Genomic DNA, 20,887 nt, shown 5'->3' on the forward strand with positions numbered 1-20,887 from the left:
ATAACTACTATAATACTGCTCCTATGTACAAGAATATAACTACTATAACACTGCCTCCTATGTACAAGAATATAACTACTATAATACTGCTCCTATGTACAAGAATATATCTACTATAATACTGCTCCTATGTACAAGAATATAACTACTATAATACTGCCTCCTATGTACAAGAATATAACTACTATAATACTGCCTCCTATGTACAAGAATATAACTACTATAATACTACCTCCTATGTACAAGAATATAACTACTATAATACTGCTCCTATGTACAAGAATATAACTACTATAATACTGCCTCCTATGTACAAGAATATAACTACTATAATACTGCCTCCTATGTACAAGAATATAACTACTATAATACTACCTCCTATGTACAAGAATATAACTACTATAATACTGCTCCTATGTACAAGAATATAACTACTATAATACTGCCTCCTATGTACAAGAATATAACTACTATAATACTGCTCCTATGTACAAGGATATAAATACTATAATTTCCGCTCTAGTCATGCGCGATGCTCTGCAGGATGATATTATTTTCATGTTTTCTCTCACACAGGAGAATTATGATCTGTACTCGGTGGAGGCCGGGAAGGATCAACAGGGGGAGATGGACGTGAAAATTAAGAAGAAAGAAGGAAAAGGGTTAAAGAAAAAGGAGAAAATGGAAAATATGAAGAAGGAAATGGACATAGTAAGGAGTGGCTGGAGCTTTGGTTGATACTTTAGGAACTCAGGAGTCCACAGTTACATTTACACCTTATTCTCCATTCACAACCAAAGCTGCATTTAATTTTCTTCTAGCTTCCTGTTACCTCTGAGGTTGCAGGAGATTGTGACTCTCTGCTGTTCTTTGTTGGCTCTTTGTCTATGCATAGCCTGCTGCTGTATTGAATGTTGGGGGTTGTAGTGTTTACACCATCAACTGCAGCCTGAAGAGAAGGCAGCGCATTATGAGATTTCAAATAGCCGGCATGGCTGCAGCTCTGGATGTGAATGGAGTATAAGACATTATACTCTCTCTATAAGACATTCTCTCTCTCCTGTCTGTTACATCTGAAGATGACTGTAAGTGGATGTGCCAGTGATGTCATGAGGTTTCAGCAGTTCTCGGAATCTTCTATAAGGAGGTCGATACCAAAACCACAAATATATGTCAATTGCTTCTCCATCCTGTGGTCGACAGCAAGGAAATGAGACTGTCACGTACCGCAACAGCCAAAAAGTAGACTGCAGTCTGTCTTTTCATTTGCTTTGAATACAATCTATTGCTCTCTGGTATCAGCCGCGTCAGGCTGCGAGGAGGCTGTAAATGTAGCCAAAGTCCATAGAGCATCCTCAATTTGTTACAAAGTCTCTCCTGAGGGCAAACAATATGTCTGCCGTAGCTTTTGTCACCCAGGTTTCCCAGACTCCTGAATGACAAATCTACCCAGTTATGCAGATATGGAAGCTGAACCATTCACTAGATAAAAGTGCGTATTTTTTAATTTTTTTGTGAGCGTCCCTTTAAACAGTAACCATTTAAAGGGACGCTAACATTGACAGTTCATTTGTATGGTCTCTGCTTCTTCTTCTAGAATGACCATGAGCTGACCGTAGAGGAGCTGGAGCTGAAGTACCAGACAAACATCACCAAAGTAAGTAAGATCCTGAAACGCGTAATAACGATATAAGGTAACGGATTTTCTCATCTCTCTGTACTATAAACCCTTAGGGCATGACGAGCAGCTATGCAGGTGAGATACTAATCCGGGATGGACCCAATGAGCTGAAGCCACCTAAAGGTACCCCGGAGTACGTGAAGTTTGCCCGGCAGCTGGCAGGAGGGCTGCAGTGCTTGATGTGGGTGGCTGCTGCCATCTGCCTGATCGCCTTCGGGATCCAGTGTTCACAGGGAGATCTGACCAGTGCGGACAACGTGAGTCAAGAACCACTGAGGTTTCTCAGGTTTCTTCATGGTGCCCTGTGCAATACCTTCTTCCTGTGACCTCATGTGATATACTGCCATGCAGTGCACAAATATCTATACCGTACTTTAGTCGTGGGGGCCCCTGTGCAAGAACAGTGTTAGGGCCCCTTGTTTTCCAACAGCTAATCTGATAACATGGCGGTGCTAGCCATAGTTTCTAGAAAACCCCTCACCTATTGCTCAGTCTACCAGTACTGTAAGTGGTGCAAAGTATGAGGCTCAAATAACAGCGCTATACATTGCCACATAATACTTCCCTACAGTTGTCTAAATAATATTGCTATAAAGTTCCTAAATAAATACTGCATGGTGCGAAGTATCACACATTTTTGGAATGTCTCACTGGCAAAATTGTTTGGATATCTATGGTCAAGAGAGCCTACTTCTCTGTAGGACCATCATGGGTCGGAGGTGGCAAGGGGTCGTATCAACCTTTTATGGGAGAGAAATGAATTCTGAAGTCTACCATTACTATTTACTATATTGTCTTCTATGTTTATACTAGAAAACCTCTGCAGATAGTTGGCCTTCTGGAACTGGTGGGACTTAAACCACCAAACGTTCCTCCACTATATACTAATCTGCCCCGTCATCTTCTACTTCTAGTTGTATTTGGCCATCACCCTCATAGCTGTCGTGGTCGTGACTGGTTGCTTTGGGTATTACCAAGAATTCAAGAGTACCAACATCATCGCCAGCTTCAAGAACCTCGTGCCTCAGGTATGATACATGGTGTTCTCTAAAGCTTCCACCAGTTGTTCCATTTATAGTATGAAATGGAAATGTTTACGGTCATTTCTCAATGTTTACATCCATATGTTTGGTTTCAGCAAGCCACTGTAATAAGAGACGGGGAAAAGTTTCAGATCAATGCCAACCAACTGGTGGTGGGAGACCTGGTGGAGATTAAGGGTGGAGACCGTGTACCGGCGGACATCAGAATTATCACTTCACAGGGCTGTAAGGTAGGGCCCACCAGTCATCTCTATTCTTCAGGGAAGATACTTGTACCAGTGCTATAGGCCTGCAAGACATCTGAGGTATTTGGGCAATCTTCCAACGACCATCTCGAAAGCTAATTAGAAAGTGTACAAACTTGTAGACTGTCATGGTGTGTCCTGTTCATGGCTTTCATCATGTTTCAGGTGGATAACTCTTCCCTAACTGGGGAATCTGAACCACAGACCCGATCTCCAGAATATACCAATGAAAGTCCTCTGGAAACAAGGAACATTGCCTTCTTCTCCACCATGTGTCTGGAAGGTAAAGAACCGTAGTCTGCTACAGAATATCTAGTCTTCAGAGTAGAATCTATCATCATAGAGGTCCTATGCTCGTAATGATAGCTCATACTATTCAAGATTTAATGTATACATTTTTGGGCTTTATGCCTGGCTCATGAATCGTTTCAACAAACCCCAAAATGAATGCAAAACACAAACCAGGCCACCTAATTACACAAAGCCCCCAAATAAATACAGATCCATAAATAAATAGTCCCAGTCCCTGGGAATCCATAATAAAAGACTCCCTAAATTAATACAGACCACTAGAGATGAGCGAATTTCATATTTTGAAATTCGTTCACGCTTCATTTGGTGGTAAAAGCAGAATTGCGTTATGGATTTCGTTACCACGGACCATAACGCAAATCTATGATGGAATGCATAACGGAATGCCTTTAGAGGCATTCCGTTATCCATTCCGTCATAATACAAGTCTATGGCCAGCATAAGGAAAACCTGACGGATCCATTATGCTGGCCATAGACTTCTATTATGACGGAATGAATAACGGAATGCCTCTAAAGGCATTCCGTTATGCATTCCATTATAGAATTGCGTTATGGTCAGTGGTAACCAAACGAAGCGTGAACGAATTTCATAACATGAAATTCGCTCATCTCTACAAACCACCTAAAAATACAGACCACAGACCAGATGACCTAAAAAAGCCTTCAGACTGCCTAAAAAATATACCGTACATATAGAAAAACAATATTTTCGATCATCATCGATTATACACGTCATTCGGTATACATCAATAGATAAAATTCCAAAAATCATCATTTGCCATAGACAACACGAAGGAACTGCCTGCCCAGGATTAGAAAAACATGGCTTCTTTTTGGCACTGTGACTGGAGCTGAGCTGCAATACCAAACACAATTAGTGGACAGGTGTGGCACTGTTTTTGGAAGAGATTGGCCGTGTTTTCCTAATCCTGTACAACTCATTTTTTTAAGTTCACAATCAATACAAAAAACTTCTCTCAACAGGAGTTGCCACAGGAGTAATTATCAACACCGGTGACCGGACCATCATTGGTTGTATTGCCACCTTGGCATCAGGCGTGGGGAATGAGAAAACACCCATCGCCATTGAGATTGAGCATTTTGTGGACATTATCGCTGGTCTGGCCATCTTCTTTGGAGCTACCTTCTTTGTTGTTGCCATGGTTATCGGCTATCCTTTCCTCCGTGCCATGGTCTTCTTTATGGCTATTGTGGTAGCCTATGTTCCTGAAGGTCTTCTGGCCACTGTCACGGTAAGAAAACAAGTAGGCCATACTGCGCACAATGGCGGCAATAAGCATGAATAGAATTAAAGTGTAGTGTTTGCAAGTTCTGGTCCACTTCATGGGCTTCTGAAGTGTTTATTTTCTATTCTTAGGTATGTTTGTCTCTCACTGCTAAGCGTCTTGCCCGAAAAAATTGTGTTGTCAAGAACCTTGAAGCTGTGGAGACCCTGGGCTCTACATCAGTCATCTGCTCAGATAAGACAGGAACTTTAACTCAGAACCGAATGACTGTGTCTCACTTGTGGTTCGACAACCAGATCCATTCAGCTGACACCACTGAAGACCAGTCAGGTAACGTTAGAGCCGCCCTGAGTAATAGAGACCTACCAATATTGTTAGGCATTTGCTTCACAGCAACGTAAAATTTTCTGTCTTTTCAGGACAAAGTTTTGACCAGACATCGGACACTTGGAGAGCTCTAAGTAAGGTGGTCACTCTGTGCAATAGAGCCGCCTTCAAGGGAGGGCAGGACGGAGTCCCAGTACCCAAGGTTAGAACCAGAAACAACTTTTTTTGAACTCATCTTTCTAAGAAGAACGACTCCATAGAACATGTAAACTAGACCTGCCAAGCGATGGAGGCGGCCAGTGTGTCCATAATAGATTGTCTTCTCCTACAGCGTATTGTTATTGGAGACGCCTCTGAGACGGCTCTGTTGAAGTTCTCTGAGCTGACAGTCGGCAACGTCATGGAGTACAGAGAACGCTTCAAGAAGGTGACAGAAGTTCCCTTCAACTCTACTAACAAGTTCCAGGTGAGAAGAAAGAGGGACACTGATGGATTAAAGGGCATCTGTCAGCAGTTTTGTACCTATGAAACTGGCTGACCTGTTACATGTGCACTTGGCAGTTGAAGGCATCTGTGTTTATCCCATGTCTATATGTAAACCTACAGTGTTGTTAATCGACAAGCAACAACAAAAAATGCCCAAAGTAATCAAAAAATATAATTCATTTTATTGTAATAAATATACAGGGTGGGCCATTTATATGGATACACCTTAATAAAATGGGAATGGTTGGTGATATTAACTTCCTGTTTGTGGCACATTAGTATATGTGAGGGGGGAAACTTTTCAAGATGGGTGGTGACCATGGCGGCCATTTTGAAGTCGCCATTTTGAATCCAACTTTTGTTTTTTCAATAGGAAGAGGGTCATTCGACACATCAAACTTATTGGGAATTTCACAAGAAAAACAATGGTGTGCTTGGTTTTAACGTAACTTTATTCTTTCATGAGTTATTTACAAGTTTCTGACCACTTATAAAATGTGTTCAATGTGCTGCCCATTGTGTTGGATTGTCAATGCAACCCTCTTCTCCCACTCTTCACACACTGATAGCAACACCGCAGGAGAAATGCTAGCACAGGCTTCCAGTATCCGTAGTTTCAGGTGCTGCACATCTCGTATCTTCCCAGCATAGACAATTGCCTTCAGATGATAGTAAGTAGTTATACCATAGTGCGTTACATAAATTGCATGATTAGACCATAGTGTAAAAAATGGATTATCCCATAACCAACCAAATACTTAATCAGTAATAAAGATAATCCATATATAAAGTGCAAAATACATAATCATAAAAAGAAAGTTAATAATCTAATAAAAATCATAATAAATACATAAAAGTAAAAATTCATAATAGCAGTGTCTAAAATACTGACCCATACAAGTGATAATTCGGAACAGTAGTGTCAGAGATACCGATAACATAATTTAAAGTGACATAGGGCAATAGCCATCATAAACTATTGATCCTAGTAGTGTAGGAAGTGCTGACATCACAAGGAATACTGACGTCAGCTAAAGTGATATAGCGTAATACCCATCCAAACCTATGACATCACAGTACACAGTGCTACAACAATGTGTCTATGTGAACGTATCCATAACAATGAAACAGAAAAGTCAAAAGTGACTGGTAAAAAAGTACATACAGAATAAAAACATGTAATAAAAATACATAATAAGAACCAAACATGTATTATCAAAAAAATATCCCATGATAGGGTCGCTGCAATAATCCATCTTCATGTTCTCATTCCAGGCGGTCCATCCCTCTCGTCACATATCACAGATAATGATTCAATATTCATCAGGTCATATGACTACAAAGGAAAATATGTAGACAGAAAAAAGAATCAAAATCACAAAAAATCCATATAAAATCATACCTAAAGAAAGGATTTGAAACGCAAAGCCTCATTCAATCCATGAGGAGTCACAGTATTGAGCAGAACCATCCATTTTGTTTCTTTTTGGAGGAGACGAGGCTTTATGTCCCCTAATCCCTAATCTTACGCGATCAGTCCCTCTAAAAGAGATTCCTCTGGGATTGCAATTATGGGCCCCCCTAAAATGCTTCGCCACCGGTTTCAATTTCTTAGGTTTGTCCTGTTCAGTGATCTCACCTGCTGCCTTGATGTCCCGAATATGTTCTAATGCTCTACTCTTGAGCGCCCTTGTGGTCATCCCTATATAGCTCAAACCACAAGGGCGCCCCGCGTAATAGATAACCGCCTCTGTTTTACAGGAGATGTCCCTGCCAGCATTGGTAAATTTGCCTGTCTTGACCATATAATGGCATTCGGTACAACTACCACATGGGAAAAATTCCCATTGTGGACCCTTATCACCAAACAGACCACCTCTCGTCGGAGCCACATAATGGCTTTTAGTCACCATGTCCTTTAGATTTTTTGCCCTCTTCCAAGTGACAAGTGGTCTCTCCGAGATCACTCTCTTCAAGTCTCGAAGGACTTGCCAATGTTTCTGGAGAATATCCTGCAGTTGTCTCCATTGAGCATTGAAGTTGGTAATAAACCTAGGGAAACCATAATCTCTTTCTTTTTTGGGGGGGAACATGACCCAACAGATTCTCCCTAGGGAGGTTTTTGGCTTTCGCATAGCCTTTCTTGATCACTTTTTTTTAACTATAACTTATAACCCCTCTCCAGAAACCTACGTGACAGGTCCGCTGCCCGTCGCTCAAACTTGACCTCACTAGAGCAAATCCTCCTAGCTCTACAGAATTGACCATCAGGTACAGCCCGAGAGACCTGTGGATGGTGAGAGGAGGAAGAGAACAGCAGGGACTTGGTGGCGGTAGGCTTCCTATGTTACTAGATCAGCTGATGAAGCGCTCTGCCGTGGTGCGCTGTGCGCCGGGTCACGTGGGGACGCCGCTATGTTTCCTCGGGAGGCTGGCTGGAACGCATGGTGTGCGTTCCACCCCTCCTCCTCCTGACGAGTGCAACGTCGCCATTGCTGGCTCGGCGTGCATCACCAGTTATGAAGCGCTCGGTATTAGGCATCAGCTGTTTTGACTTTTACTTACATCATATGCGCCTGGTACTTATGGGAGATATAAATAGGGGCTTATTGCTACATGTTACTTACCTCAGGACGAAGCTGAGGCGAAACGCGCGTCAAGGTTCCTCTCCTGACCTGTGCTGCTGTCTTCACCCCCCATCATGTCCTGCGGTATACATTGATTTGATTATGACTTCCTGTTGGGCTCAGCTTACCCTTTACTATAGGGTCTTGCATTGTTACTCTCTGAGGTACTAATCCTCCCTCTTGTCTCTAGATTTAGCCTCTGCTGAATCCCTGTCTCTGGCTTTGCGGCATGAGCCTTTCTGCTGGCTCTTTTCCCTGTTATCTTTATTTTTATACACATTACGATATGTTATATATTTATTACAATAAAATTTATTATATTTTTTGATTACTTTGGGCATTTTTTGTTGCTTGTCGATTAACAACACTGTAGGTTTATATTGGTTTTCAATTCTTTGCCCAGACTCATAGTTTAGTATATTGAGGCTTTTTCTTGGTTTCATTCCATGTCCATATGTGCCCGCATTGCTGAGAAATAAAAAAGTTTTAATATATGCAAATCAGCCTCTAGGAGCAACGGGGGTGTTGCCGTTACACCTAAAGGCTCAGCTCTCTCTGCAACTGCCGCGCCCCCTTTCCCCTCCCACAGGATTAGTAAATCTGCCCTGGTGTGTTAATTGTCCTACAAGAGAAAGGAGAAGTTTGACTTTGGCCAAGGATCCTCTTTAGGGAATCTTAGAGTGACACCATAATGGCCTAGGACTGATGATGATGATTATTTTCTAGTTGTCCATCCATGAGCTGCAAGACCCCCTGGACCTACGCTACCTCCTTGTGATGAAGGGAGCTCCAGAACGTATCTTAGAGAGATGCTCCACCATCATGATTAAAGGACAGGAGCTTCCTCTGGACACCCAATGGCAAGAAGCTTTCCAGACAGCGTATATGGACCTTGGAGGCCTCGGAGAAAGAGTCTTGGGTAAGTAGAAGAACATGAGCAAGTGTAGACCTTGTTCCTCAAAATGTATGGTGGAGATACTGGATTTATGAGAATATTATTGAAGATTTAACCTCCTATGGGATTATGGCGGGATCCATGTACAGTTACCATTCATTACACCCATCAGGTTTTTGTCATCTCTACCTCAACGAGAAGGAGTTTCCCCGTGGATATAACTTTGACTCGGAAGAGATGAACTTCCCCACCAGTGGTCTGTGCTTTGCAGGATTGATCTCTATGATTGACCCCCCTAGGGCCACCGTCCCTGACGCCGTCATGAAATGTAGAACCGCTGGAATCCGAGTAAGTGAATAGAAAACTGTATGGGACTCTAGAGCTCCGCCTTGTGGTGGAGGATATATCATGAAAAATCGGGATGAGTTCATTGTTAATTCAGCAGTAAATGGCGCAATTCCATAGGTTGAAGTAAGTAAACTATCTAAACCCAAGACGTTCATAGGTTTATGTATCTACAGTATATGGGATCCTGGATCATTTAGAACCATTTATACATTTTACTTGCAATACCCACAATGGCCATGTGGTGTGCTGTTAAATAGAAACTCACCTGTGAATAAACTAGATCACAATGCACTTTCATTCATTCCTGTGCGCCACCTAGTGGTAAATTCATGATAGTTTCAATTTTCTGCTCTTTTTGTGTGACATGAAACAAAGAAAGGCGCCAGTAATAATTTGATTCCGTATTTTTTTTTCTTTGCAGGTTATCATGGTCACCGGAGATCATCCAATTACAGCCAAGGCTATTGCAGCCAGCGTCGGTATCATCTCCGAAGGCAGCGAGACAGTGGAAGACATTGCAGCTCGCCTGCGCATTCCTGTAGAGCAAGTGAACAAACGGTAATAAACCCACCAGTATATGTCTAGTAACTCACCGCTAATCCGGCATGCATGGGAAGGACAGGATGCCAGATTAGCAGAATCCAGTGCAATTGGTAGGACGCTTTGCCAAACTATTGGAATTTTACTTTAATGTGTCCACATGTGACTCCTCCTCAGAGATGCCCGGGCCTGCGTCATTAACGGTGGACAGCTGAAAGACATGTCCAGCGAGGAGTTGGTGGAAGCTCTGAAGATGCACCCGGAGATGGTGTTCGCCCGTACGTCCCCCCAGCAGAAGCTGATCATTGTGGAAAGTTGTCAGAAACTGGTAAATAAGCCCCTGACAAAGTAGAATTATCATCTGCCTTAGGATTCATGCACCCGACCGTTGTTGTTGTTTTGTGGTCCGCAAATTGCAGATACGCAAAACACGGATACCGGCAATGTGGGTACGGTACGGCCGGCCCACAATAGAACAGTACTTTTCTTGTATGTAATGCGGACAATAATAGGACATGTTTTATTTTATTGCGGAACGGACATACAGAAACTGAATGCACACTTGCGAGTTATTTCCGTTTTTTTTTTTTTTTTTGCGGCCCCGTTGAAGTAATTAGCTCAGCATACGGGCCAGAAAAAAACAACGGAACGGACACGGAAAGAAAATACATTTGTGTGCATGAGATGAGCATTCAAAGGGGGTGATGCATTGTTCCCAAGAGCTTACAATCTATCAGCTCTGACTGCAGCACCACTTGCTCTTTTTACAGGGAGCCATCGTGGCTGTGACAGGGGACGGTGTTAATGACTCCCCTGCTCTGAAAAAGGCTGACATCGGAGTCGCTATGGGAATTGCTGGTTCCGATGCTGCCAAGAACGCGGCTGACATGATCCTACTGGACGATAACTTTGCCTCCATCGTCACAGGTGTAGAACAGGGTAAGGTGGAATCTGGTGCCATCTGGTGGCAATGCTGGTGTAGTGCTCTGTCATAATAATGGTCTCCACTGCCTGTTATATAATACATGGGGCTGCTGTCTTCTCTTTTTCAGGTCGTCTGATTTTTGACAATCTGAAGAAATCCATTGCCTACACACTGACCAAGAACATCCCAGAGCTGGCGCCATATCTAATTTACATCACAGCCAGTGTCCCCCTGCCCCTGGGCTGCATCACCATCCTCTTCATCGAGCTGTGCACTGATATTGTGAGTATTGGTCTATGAACCAATAAAAAATACATTACAGTATTTACAGCCTGTACTGTACTCCAGGGCTGCATTCAAAATTCTGTAGGATTCAGAGCCAAAATCTCCCAGCATTCCCTGCTTGTTCAGCATCTGCACAGAGCAGGTGATTTGCATTCCAGGGAGTGTCCCCTTTACAACAAGCTTACTGGCTGTATCAAATACCAACCAAAAATGGGAGTGCAGCTCTGGAGAACAATATAGTATAAAACTCAGGGTCAGTATAGGATAAGTAATGTATGTACGAAGTGACTCCACTAGCAGAATAGTGAGTGCAGCTCTGGAGTATAATACAGGATGTAACTCAGGATTAGTACAGGATAAGTAATGTATGAACACAGTGACTCCCCTAGCAGAATAGTGAGTGCAGCCCTGGAGTATAATACAGGATGTAACTCAGGATCAGTACAGGATAAGTAATGTATGAACACAGTGACTGCACCAGCAGAATAGTGAGTGCAGCTCTGGGGTATAATACAGGATGTAACTCAGGATCAGTGCAGGATAAGTAATGTAATGTATGTACACAGTGACTGCACCAGCAGAATAGTAAATGCAGCTCTGGAGTATAATACAGGATGTAACTCAGGATCAGTACAGGGTAAGTAATGTATGAACACAGTGACTGCACCAGCAGAATAGTGAGTGCAGCTCTGGGGTATAATACAGGATGTATCTCAGGATCAGTACAGGATAAGTAATGTATGTACACAGTGACTCCTCCAGCAGAATAGTGAGTGCAGCTCTGGAGTATAATACAGGATGTAACTCAGGATCAGTACAGGATAAGTAATGTAATGTATGTACACAGTGACTCCACCAGCAGAATAGTAAATGCAGCTCTGGAGTATAATACAGGATGTAACTCAGGATCAGTACAGGATAAGTAATGTATGTACACAGTGACTCCACCAGCAGAATAGTGAGTGCAGCTCTGGAGTATAATACAGGATGTAACTCAGGATCAGTACAGGATAAGTAATGTAATGTATGTACACAGTGACTGCACCAGCAGAATAGTGAGTGCAGCTCTGGAGTATAATACAGGATGTAACTCAGGATCAGTACAGGATAAGTAATGTAATGTATGTATACAGTGACTGCACCAGCAGAATAGTGAGTGCAGCTCTGGAGTGTAATACAGGATCTAACTCAGGATCAGTAAAGGATAAGTAATGTAATGTATGTACACAGTGACTCCAACAGCAGAATAGTGAGTGCAGCTCTGAAGTATAATACAGGATGTAACTCAGGATCAGTACAGGATAAGTAATGTATGTACACAGTGACTCCACCAGCAGAATAGTGAGTGCAGCTCTGGAGTATAATACAGGATGTAACTCAGGATCAGTACAGGATAAGTAATGTAATGTATGTACACAGTGACTGCACCAGCAGAATAGTGAGTGCAGCCCTGGAGTATAATACAGGATGTAACTCAGGATCAGTACAGGATAAGTAATGTAATGTATGTACACAGTGACTCCTCCAGCAGAATAGTGAGTGCAGCTCTGGAGTATAATACAGGATGTAACTCAGGATCAGTACAGGATAAGTAATGTAATGTATGTACACAGTGACTCCTCCAGCAGAATAGTGAGTGCAGCTCTGGAGTATAATACAGGATGTAACTCAGGATCAGTACAGGATAAGTAATGTAATGTATGTACACAGTGACTGCACCAGCGAAATAGTGAGTGCAGCTCTGGAGTATAATACAGGATGTAACTCAGGATCAGTACAGGATAAGTAATGTATGTACACAGTGACTGCACCAGCAGAATAGTGAGTGCAGCTCTGGAGTGTAATACAGGATGTAACTCAGGATCAGTACAGGATAAGTAATGTCTGTACACAGTGACTTTACCAGCAGAATAGTGAGTGCAGCTCTGGAGTATAATACAGGATGTAACTCAGGATCAGTACAGGATAAGTAATGTAATGTATGTACACAGTGACTCCTCCAGCAGAATAGTGAGTGCAGCTCTGGAGTATAATACAGGATGTAACTCAGGATCAGTACAGGATAAGTAATGTAATGTATGTACACAGTGACTCCTCCAGCAGAATAGTGAGTGCAGCTCTGGAGTATAATACAGGATGTAACTCAGGATCAGTACAGGATAAGTAATGTAATGTATGTACACAGTGACTGCACCAGCGAAATAGTGAGTGCAGCTCTGGAGTATAATACAGGATGTAACTCAGGATCAGTACAGGATAAGTAATGTATGTACACAGTGACTGCACCAGCAGAATAGTGAGTGCAGCTCTGGAGTATAATATAATATGTAACTCAGGATCAGTAATGTAATGTATGTACACAGTGACTCCACCAGCAGAATAGTGAGTGCAGCTCTGGAGTATAATACAGGATGTAACTCAGGATCAGTACAGGATAAGTAATGTATGTACACAGTGACTCCTCCAGCAGAATAGTGAGTGCAGCTCTGGAGTATAATACAGGATGTAACTCAGGATCAGTACAGGACAAGTAATGTATGTACACAGTGACTGCACCAGCAGAATAGTGAGTGCAGCTCTGGAGTGTAATACAGGATGTAACTCAGGATCAGTACAGGATAAGTAATGTATGTACACAGTGACTGAACCAGCAGAATAGTGAGTGCAGCTCTGGAGTATAATACAGGATATAACTCAGGATCAGTACAGGATAAGTAATGTAATGTATGTACACAGTGACTGCACCAGCAGAATAGTGAGTGCAGCTCTGGAGTATAATACAGGATGTAACTCTGCATCAGGATAAGTAATTTTAGATGCAATTTAAGCAGACGTTTATATTTGATACAGATGTTACAGATCACATACACAGTATAAAGTGTCATCCTGTTTCTTCTATGTTCAGTTCCCCTCTGTGTCTTTGGCCTATGAGAAAGCAGAGAGCGACATCATGCACCTAAAGCCTAGAAACCCGCGGCGCAACCGTCTGGTGAATGAAGCTCTGGCGGTGTACTCCTACTTCCAGATAGGTAAATGAAGAGGGAATATGGGATTAGATAGTGGGAGCGAAAATATGTGCTGGGAAATATTCAGCCCGTTTTGGGGGATGGTTGACCTGGTGAACCGGCCCTGAACATGGCTGCCATCTCCGTCTTCTCTGTTCCCAGGTGTCATTCAGTCGTTTGCCGGCTTTGTGGACTATTTCACGACGATGGCTCAGGAGGGCTGGTACCCGGCCTACTGTCTGGGGCTCCGTGCCAATTGGGAAAACCAGCACTTACAGGATTTGCAGGACAGCTACGGCCAGGAATGGGTAATACAAGATGGCGGAAATTACCGTCCTCTGAGCAGAATCTCAAGGGACGACACAGAAGGGGGTCCACAGCAGGAATCGACATAGGGCCCAATTCTGCATCAATATGGTCCAATGTTCCCATTCCCTTGTGAGCCTCGGTCTGTCGGAACTCCTTCTTAGGCCTCTTTCACACGGGTGAGTTTTCCAGCGCGGGTGCAATACGTGATGTGAACGCATTGCACCCGCACTGAATCCAGACCCATTTCTATGGGGCTGTGCACATGAGCGGTGATTTTCACGCCTCACTTGTGCGTTGCGTGAAAATCGCAGCATGCTCCTCTTTGTGCGTTTTTCACGCAACGCAGGCCCCATAGAAGTGAATGGGGCTGCGTGAAAATCGCAAGCATCCGCAAGCAAGTGCGGATGCGGTGCGATTTTCACGCATGGTTGCTAGGAGACGATCGGGATGGGGACCCGATCATTATTATTTTCCCTTATAACATGGTTATAAGGGAAAATAATAGCATTCTGAATACAGAATGCAAAGTAAAATAGGGCTGGAGGGGTTAAAAAAATAAAAATAAATTTAAACTTACCTCATCCACTTGTTCACCCAGCCCGGCTTGTCTTCTTTCTTCTTCTTTGAGGACCTGAGAGAAAAGGACCTTTGGTGATGTCACTGCCCTCATCACATGGTCCATCACCATGGTGATGGATCATATGATGAGCACAGTGACATCACCAAAGGTCCTTTTCTCTCAGGTCCTCAAAGAAGAAGAAAGAAGACAAGCCGGGCTGGGTGAACAAGTGGATGAGGTAAGTTTAAATTTATTTTTATTTTTTTAACCCCTCCAGCCCTAATTTACTTTGCATTCTGTATTCAGAATGCTATTATTTTCCCTTATAACCATGTTATAAGGGAAAATAATAAAATCTACACAACACCGATCCCAAACCCGAACTTCTGTGAAGAAGTCGGGGTTCGGGTCTGGGTACCAAACATGGCGATTTTTCTCACGCACGTGCAAAACGCATTAAAATGCTTTGCACTCGTGCAGAAAAATTGCGCATTTTCCCGCATCCTATCCGGCCCTCACACGCGACGCCCGTGTGAAAGAGGCCTTAGGCTTCATTCAGACAAACATGAAAATCGGAAGTCACACTGTCGTTTTCAAAACCAATAAAAGTCTATGGGGCTGTTCACTCGGCCAGTGAATAGCAGCCATAAAAAAATAGGACATGTCCTATTTTTGCCCGTTTTCAAGACCAGATGGACCCCACGGAAATCAATGGGACCGTTTTTAACGGCCGTTTAGACAGGAGTGCACCCATCCAACGGGCGGGTGCACACGTTTTTTTTTTTTCCTGCACATGGATAATGGGGGCCACCAAGAGAGGCATTATTCCTACTTGAGAGCATTAGTCATATGGGGGGGCACTATGGGGGCCATTAATCATATTGGATGGCACTATGGGGGCCATTAATCATACTGGGGGGTCATTAATGGGGGCCATTAATCATATTGGATGGCACTATGGGGGCCATTAATCATACTGGGGGGTCATTAATGGGGTACATTAATCATATTGGGGGCTATATGGGGTCCATTAATCATATTGGAAGGCATTATGGGGGCCATTTGATGTCCAGCGGGCCCTGTGGGGGCAATATGTATACTGTGAGGCCACTCGCAGGGGTTTGGGATGTAAAAAAAAAATTATATATGAAATTCATCAGTTTTTAATGGCCATTAAAAACGGAACGACAGTCAGAAAATCCACACACTGATGCAACAGCCTTGAAAAACTGACAGCGTGTCGTTTTTTCCACAGTTGCATGAATGTATCTATAGTAATTATAAATGATTCACCTGCAGTACTCACTATCATCCTGCAGGAGTCACTGTTGCACACTTGAGACAGCACATACATTCTATAGGCCTGCTCCATATCACATTCACCTTGGCTTTGCCTTCCAGACCTTCAGCCAGCGCCTCTACCAGCAGTACAACTGTTACACCGTCTTCTTCATCAGTATCGAGGTCTGCCAGATCGCCGACGTCCTCATCAGAAAAACCAGGCGTCTCTCCGTCTTCCAGCAGGGATTTTTCAGGTGTGTAAATTCCACTCTCGATCTTAATATACAGAATCTCATATTGTTGTCCAGGGCCCCTCAGGTACCAGGGCCCCTGAGCAGAAGCAGCTCCTGATTCCAGACTAGCTCTGGATTAAAGGACGTTCACTGTATTATATAAATGTCCGTATGTAATGATCTGCGCCATTCCTTCCTCCCTTAGGAATAAAGTCTTGGTGAGCGCCATCGTCTTCCAGTTGTGTCTTGGTAACTTCTTGTGTTACTGCCCGGGGATGCCCAACGTCTTTAACTTCATGCCCATCAGGTAAGAGCATCCATAAGATTCACGCGTCATGCGTATCGCCCCCCCGGGAGCACGACATGACCACAGGTCATTACATGGACGGGTCACGTCTCGCCAGTCCCCGTTCTTACCTCACCTCCCCCTTCTTCTTAGGTTCCAATGGTGGCTCGTCCCTCTGCCGTTTGGCATCTTGATTTTCGTTTATGACGAGATCCGTAAGCTTGGAGTCCGCAGACACCCAGGAAGTGAGTAGACTGTTCACCAGGGGCCCTAGAAGACCCGATATGTCCTTAAAGCTACAGCTGCAACACTATTTTTAGGGCTCATTCACATGACTGTATCGATGGATCTGCATTCCGTTCAGCACCATGTGCTGTCCGCATCCGTAGTTCCGTTCCGCGGGCCTGCAAAAAAAGATAGAGCATGTCCTATTCTAGCCCGCAAATTGCAGAACGCACACAGGCCGGTATCCGTGTCTTGTGGACCGCAAAACACTATAGTCTTGTGAAAGTAGCCTTAGGGCTCGTTCACACGAACGTATTTTGCGTTCCGTATACGGGCCGTTTTCTGCGCTCCGCATGCGGAACCATTCATTTCAATGGGTCCTCAAAAGATGCGGACAGCATTCTGTGTGCTGTCCGCATCCGTTGCTCTGTTCCGCGACCCCGCAAAATTTATAGATCATGTCCTATTTTTGTCCGTTTTGCGGACAAGAATAGGCATTTCTATAATAGGCCTCCTGTTCCGTTCTGCAAATTGCGAAAGAAACACGGGCGGGATCCGCAATTTGCGGACCGCAAAAAACGGCACGGTCATGTGAACAAGCCCTTACTCTGTGCTCTTCAGGATCCACCGCCTTATTATGCTCCTCCTCTACGCTGTGGGCATCAGCTTTCTGGTAATATCCATGCACTGCCTAATACGAATCAGCCAAACTGCAGAGGCGCAGTGTAAAGTATGGTGGACGGCAAAGTCGTTGGAGCATATAATTGACAGGAGGTGAATTAAAGATTGTCGGGCTCAATTGAGACTATGCTGCTGAATTGGAGTCACTGATCATAGCTGTGCCTAGATGCAGCAGACCTGCAGTGTAAAGCATGGGTGCAGAAAACCCGCCTGGACCTGTAGGAGGCAGATTTAAAGGGGTTGTCTCACTTCAGCAAATGGCATTTATTATGTACAGACATTAATACAAGGCACCTACTAATGTATTGTGATTGTCCATATTGCTTCCTTTGTCAGCTTGATTCACTTTTCCATCACATTATTATACGTGGCTCGTTTCCATGGTTACAACCGCCCTGCAATCCAGCAGGAGCTCACATAGGCTGGCATCTTTTTCTATAGTGTGCAAGCACAGCCACCGCTGCTGGATTGCAGGGTGGCCGTAACCATGGAAACAAGCAGTGTATTACGGGATGGAATAAATGAATGAATTTACCCAGAAAAGGAGGCAATATGGACAATCACAATACATTAGGAAGTGGCTTGTATTAATATTCTCTACATGATAAATGCCATTTGCTGAAGTAAGAGAACCCCTTTAAGTCAGTGCGGCTAAACTGGAGTCACTGATAAAAGCGGAGCCTCAGGCCTCATGCACAAGACCAGGGATGCCCAACCTGTTGCAAAACTCCCAGCATGCCCGGACAGCCTACAGCAAGGCATGATGGGAGTTGTAGTTTTACAACAGCTGGAGGGCAGCAGGTTCAGCATCCCTGCACAAGACCAAATACGGACCCATTCATTATAACAGGGCCGCAGAGAGCATATGACCGCACCCGTATCTCCGTTCTGTGAGCAGGGGGTGCGCATACTAGGAGTATTAGGTGGCTGTGGGTGCATTTACTTTTACAATCAGAGGAAGTTCTGTGCAGATCATCTACTGCCGCCATGAAACTGATTGATGTTACCGGCCCTTTAAATCATCCTTGTGTTCTCCGCAGGCTGGTTTGACAAGGAGCTTTACTATTAGACGCCCCGGACCCCGTCCCTTACCCTCCTACTCTGAAGACACACAAAGTCGGGCCCCTCACTCACAAGGAGCCCTTGATTTTCTCCGATCATTTCACGGCCGACCCAAGACAACGAATCAGAGAATCTGCTGTATATAAGAAATCTGGAAAACTTGATCTCAGAAATGGTGCGGCCTGCGAGCTCCTCCGGGTACAGCTGCGGTGTCGCTCCAGCGTGTCCGGGGGTGATCTATGCTCAGAATGAGGGGGGCAGCGTTTTCTTACCCTCTATTTCTGCTGTGACTTTGCCCATCTCTCCCCAAGTAGGGGGTGAATGTGGTTGTAGATGTTATGTGATGTCACAGCTCTGTACGATGGAGATTACCGTGTTATACAAATACATTATTAAAGAAGTTACTAATGAGTGTTAAGTGTGTCAGTCTTCACTGCCGTTCTGGCATTCCATTTTAGAACAAGGAACAGAGCAACGGGTTCTAATAAAGGGGTTCTCCGGGCTTTTAATACTGATGACCTATCCTCAGGATAGGTCATCAGTATCGGATCGGCACCCCCGCCGATCAGCTGTATGAGGAGACGGCGCGCAGTGTTCGTGCCGTCTAGCTTCCTGCTCACAGCTGCTGTCTATGGCAGGGATGCCCAACCTGCGGCCCTCCAGCTGTTGCAAAACTACAACTCCCAGCATTCCCTGATAGCTAAGGGCCTTCCAGGGATGATGGGAGTTGTAGTTTTGCAACAGCTGGAGGGACGGAGGTTGGACATCCCTGGTCTATAGAAAAGAAGCAGCAAGAGAGAAGGGCACGTCTGATTGGTGGGGGCGCTGAGTGTCAGACCCCCGCCGATCTGATATTGATGACCTATCCTGAGGATAGCTTATCAATATTAAAAGCCCAGAGAACCCCTTTAAAATAGAAGAGAACTGCAGGGAATGGTGGGGGGATGGGAAACACGAGTGAAACTAAAGGGCACGTAGTGACCTAATACTTCTCACAGCTGAAGGCTTGTTACAACCGCATCCAGTTTAGACAGACAGAGAACTGAATTAGGAGTGCAGCTCTGGAAGTGATTGGAGGATTGATGCAATTTAGAATAAGGCTGCGTTCACACGGGCGAGATTTCCGCGCGGGTGCAATGCGGTAGGTGAACGCATTGCACCCGCACTGAATCTGGACCCATTCATTTCAATGGGGCTGTTCAGATGAGCGATGATTTTCACGCATCACTTGTGCGTTGCGTGAAAATCGCAGCATGCTCTATATTCTGCGTTTTTCACGCAACGCAGGCCCCATAGAAGTGAATGGGGTTGCGTGAAAATCGCATGCATCCGCAAGCAAGTGCGGATGCGGTGCGATTTTCACGCACGGTTGCTAGGTGACTGTCTATACACTGTATTATTTTCCCTTATAACATGGTTATAAGGGAAAATAATAGCATTCTGAATACAGAATGCATAGTAGGTGATCAATTGAGGGTTAAAAAATAAAAAAAATTAACTCACCTTGTCCTCTTGTTCGCGTAGTTCTCCCGGTCTTTAGTTCTTTAAAAAGGTGAACTATGGGCTAAAGGACCTTTGGTGACGTCAGATCACATGCTCCAATCACAGGGTCCATCACCGCGGTGATGGACCCTGTGATTGGAGCATGTGATCTGACGTCACCAAAGGTCCTTTAGCCCATAGTTCATCTTTTTAACCACTTACCGTCACACTAACGCCGAAAGGCGTCATTTCTGCGGCGCTCCCAGGTCACACTAACGCCGATTGGCGTCATCTCGCGTGAGCCGAGATTCCCTGTGAACGCGCGCACACAGGCGCGCGCGCTCACAGGAACAGAAGGTAAGAGAGTGGATCTCCAGCCTGCCAGCGGCGATCGTTCGCTGGCAGGCTGGAGATGTGATTTTTTTTTAACCCCTAACAGGTATATTAGACGCTGTTATGATAACAGCGTCTAATATACCTGCTACCTGGTCCTCTGGTGGTCCCCTTTGTTTGGATCGACCACCAGAGGACACAGGTAGCTCAGTAAAGTAGCACCAAGCACCACTACACTACACTACACTACACCCCCCCTCCCGTCACTTATTAACCCCTTATTAGCCCCTGATCACCCCATATAGACTCCCTGATCACCCCCCTGTCATTGATCACCCCCCTGTAAAGCTCCATTCAGACGTCCGCATGATTTTTACGGATCCACTGATAGATGGATCGGATCCGCAAAACGCACACGGACGTCTGAATGGAGCCTTACAGGGGCGTGATCAATGACTGTGTTGATCA

The 20,887-nt window shown here is 44.4% G+C and overlaps 1 protein-coding gene across 1 annotated transcript; it reads left to right on the forward strand.

The window, feature by feature from the left end:
- Positions 1–612: 612 nt before the first annotated feature.
- ATP4A (ATPase H+/K+ transporting subunit alpha) lies at positions 613–18,965 on the forward strand. The gene is made up of 22 exons (XM_040415525.1): positions 613–711; positions 1,598–1,657; positions 1,735–1,938; positions 2,596–2,709; positions 2,820–2,954; positions 3,135–3,252; positions 4,268–4,536; positions 4,662–4,860; positions 4,950–5,059; positions 5,189–5,323; positions 8,697–8,889; positions 9,038–9,213; positions 9,635–9,771; positions 9,931–10,081; positions 10,524–10,692; positions 10,806–10,960; positions 13,869–13,992; positions 14,131–14,276; positions 16,238–16,371; positions 16,556–16,657; positions 16,790–16,881; positions 18,583–18,965. The coding sequence occupies exons 1-22, from the start codon at positions 628–630 to the stop codon at positions 18,609–18,611; spliced, it is 3,036 nt and encodes a 1,011-aa protein (XP_040271459.1). The 5' UTR covers positions 613–627; the 3' UTR covers positions 18,612–18,965.
- Positions 18,966–20,887: the final 1,922 nt, after the last annotated feature.

The sequence above is a fragment of the Bufo bufo genome, chromosome 1 (genome assembly GCF_905171765.1).
Source record: "Bufo bufo chromosome 1, aBufBuf1.1, whole genome shotgun sequence".
Taxonomy (NCBI): Eukaryota; Metazoa; Chordata; class Amphibia; order Anura; family Bufonidae; genus Bufo; species Bufo bufo.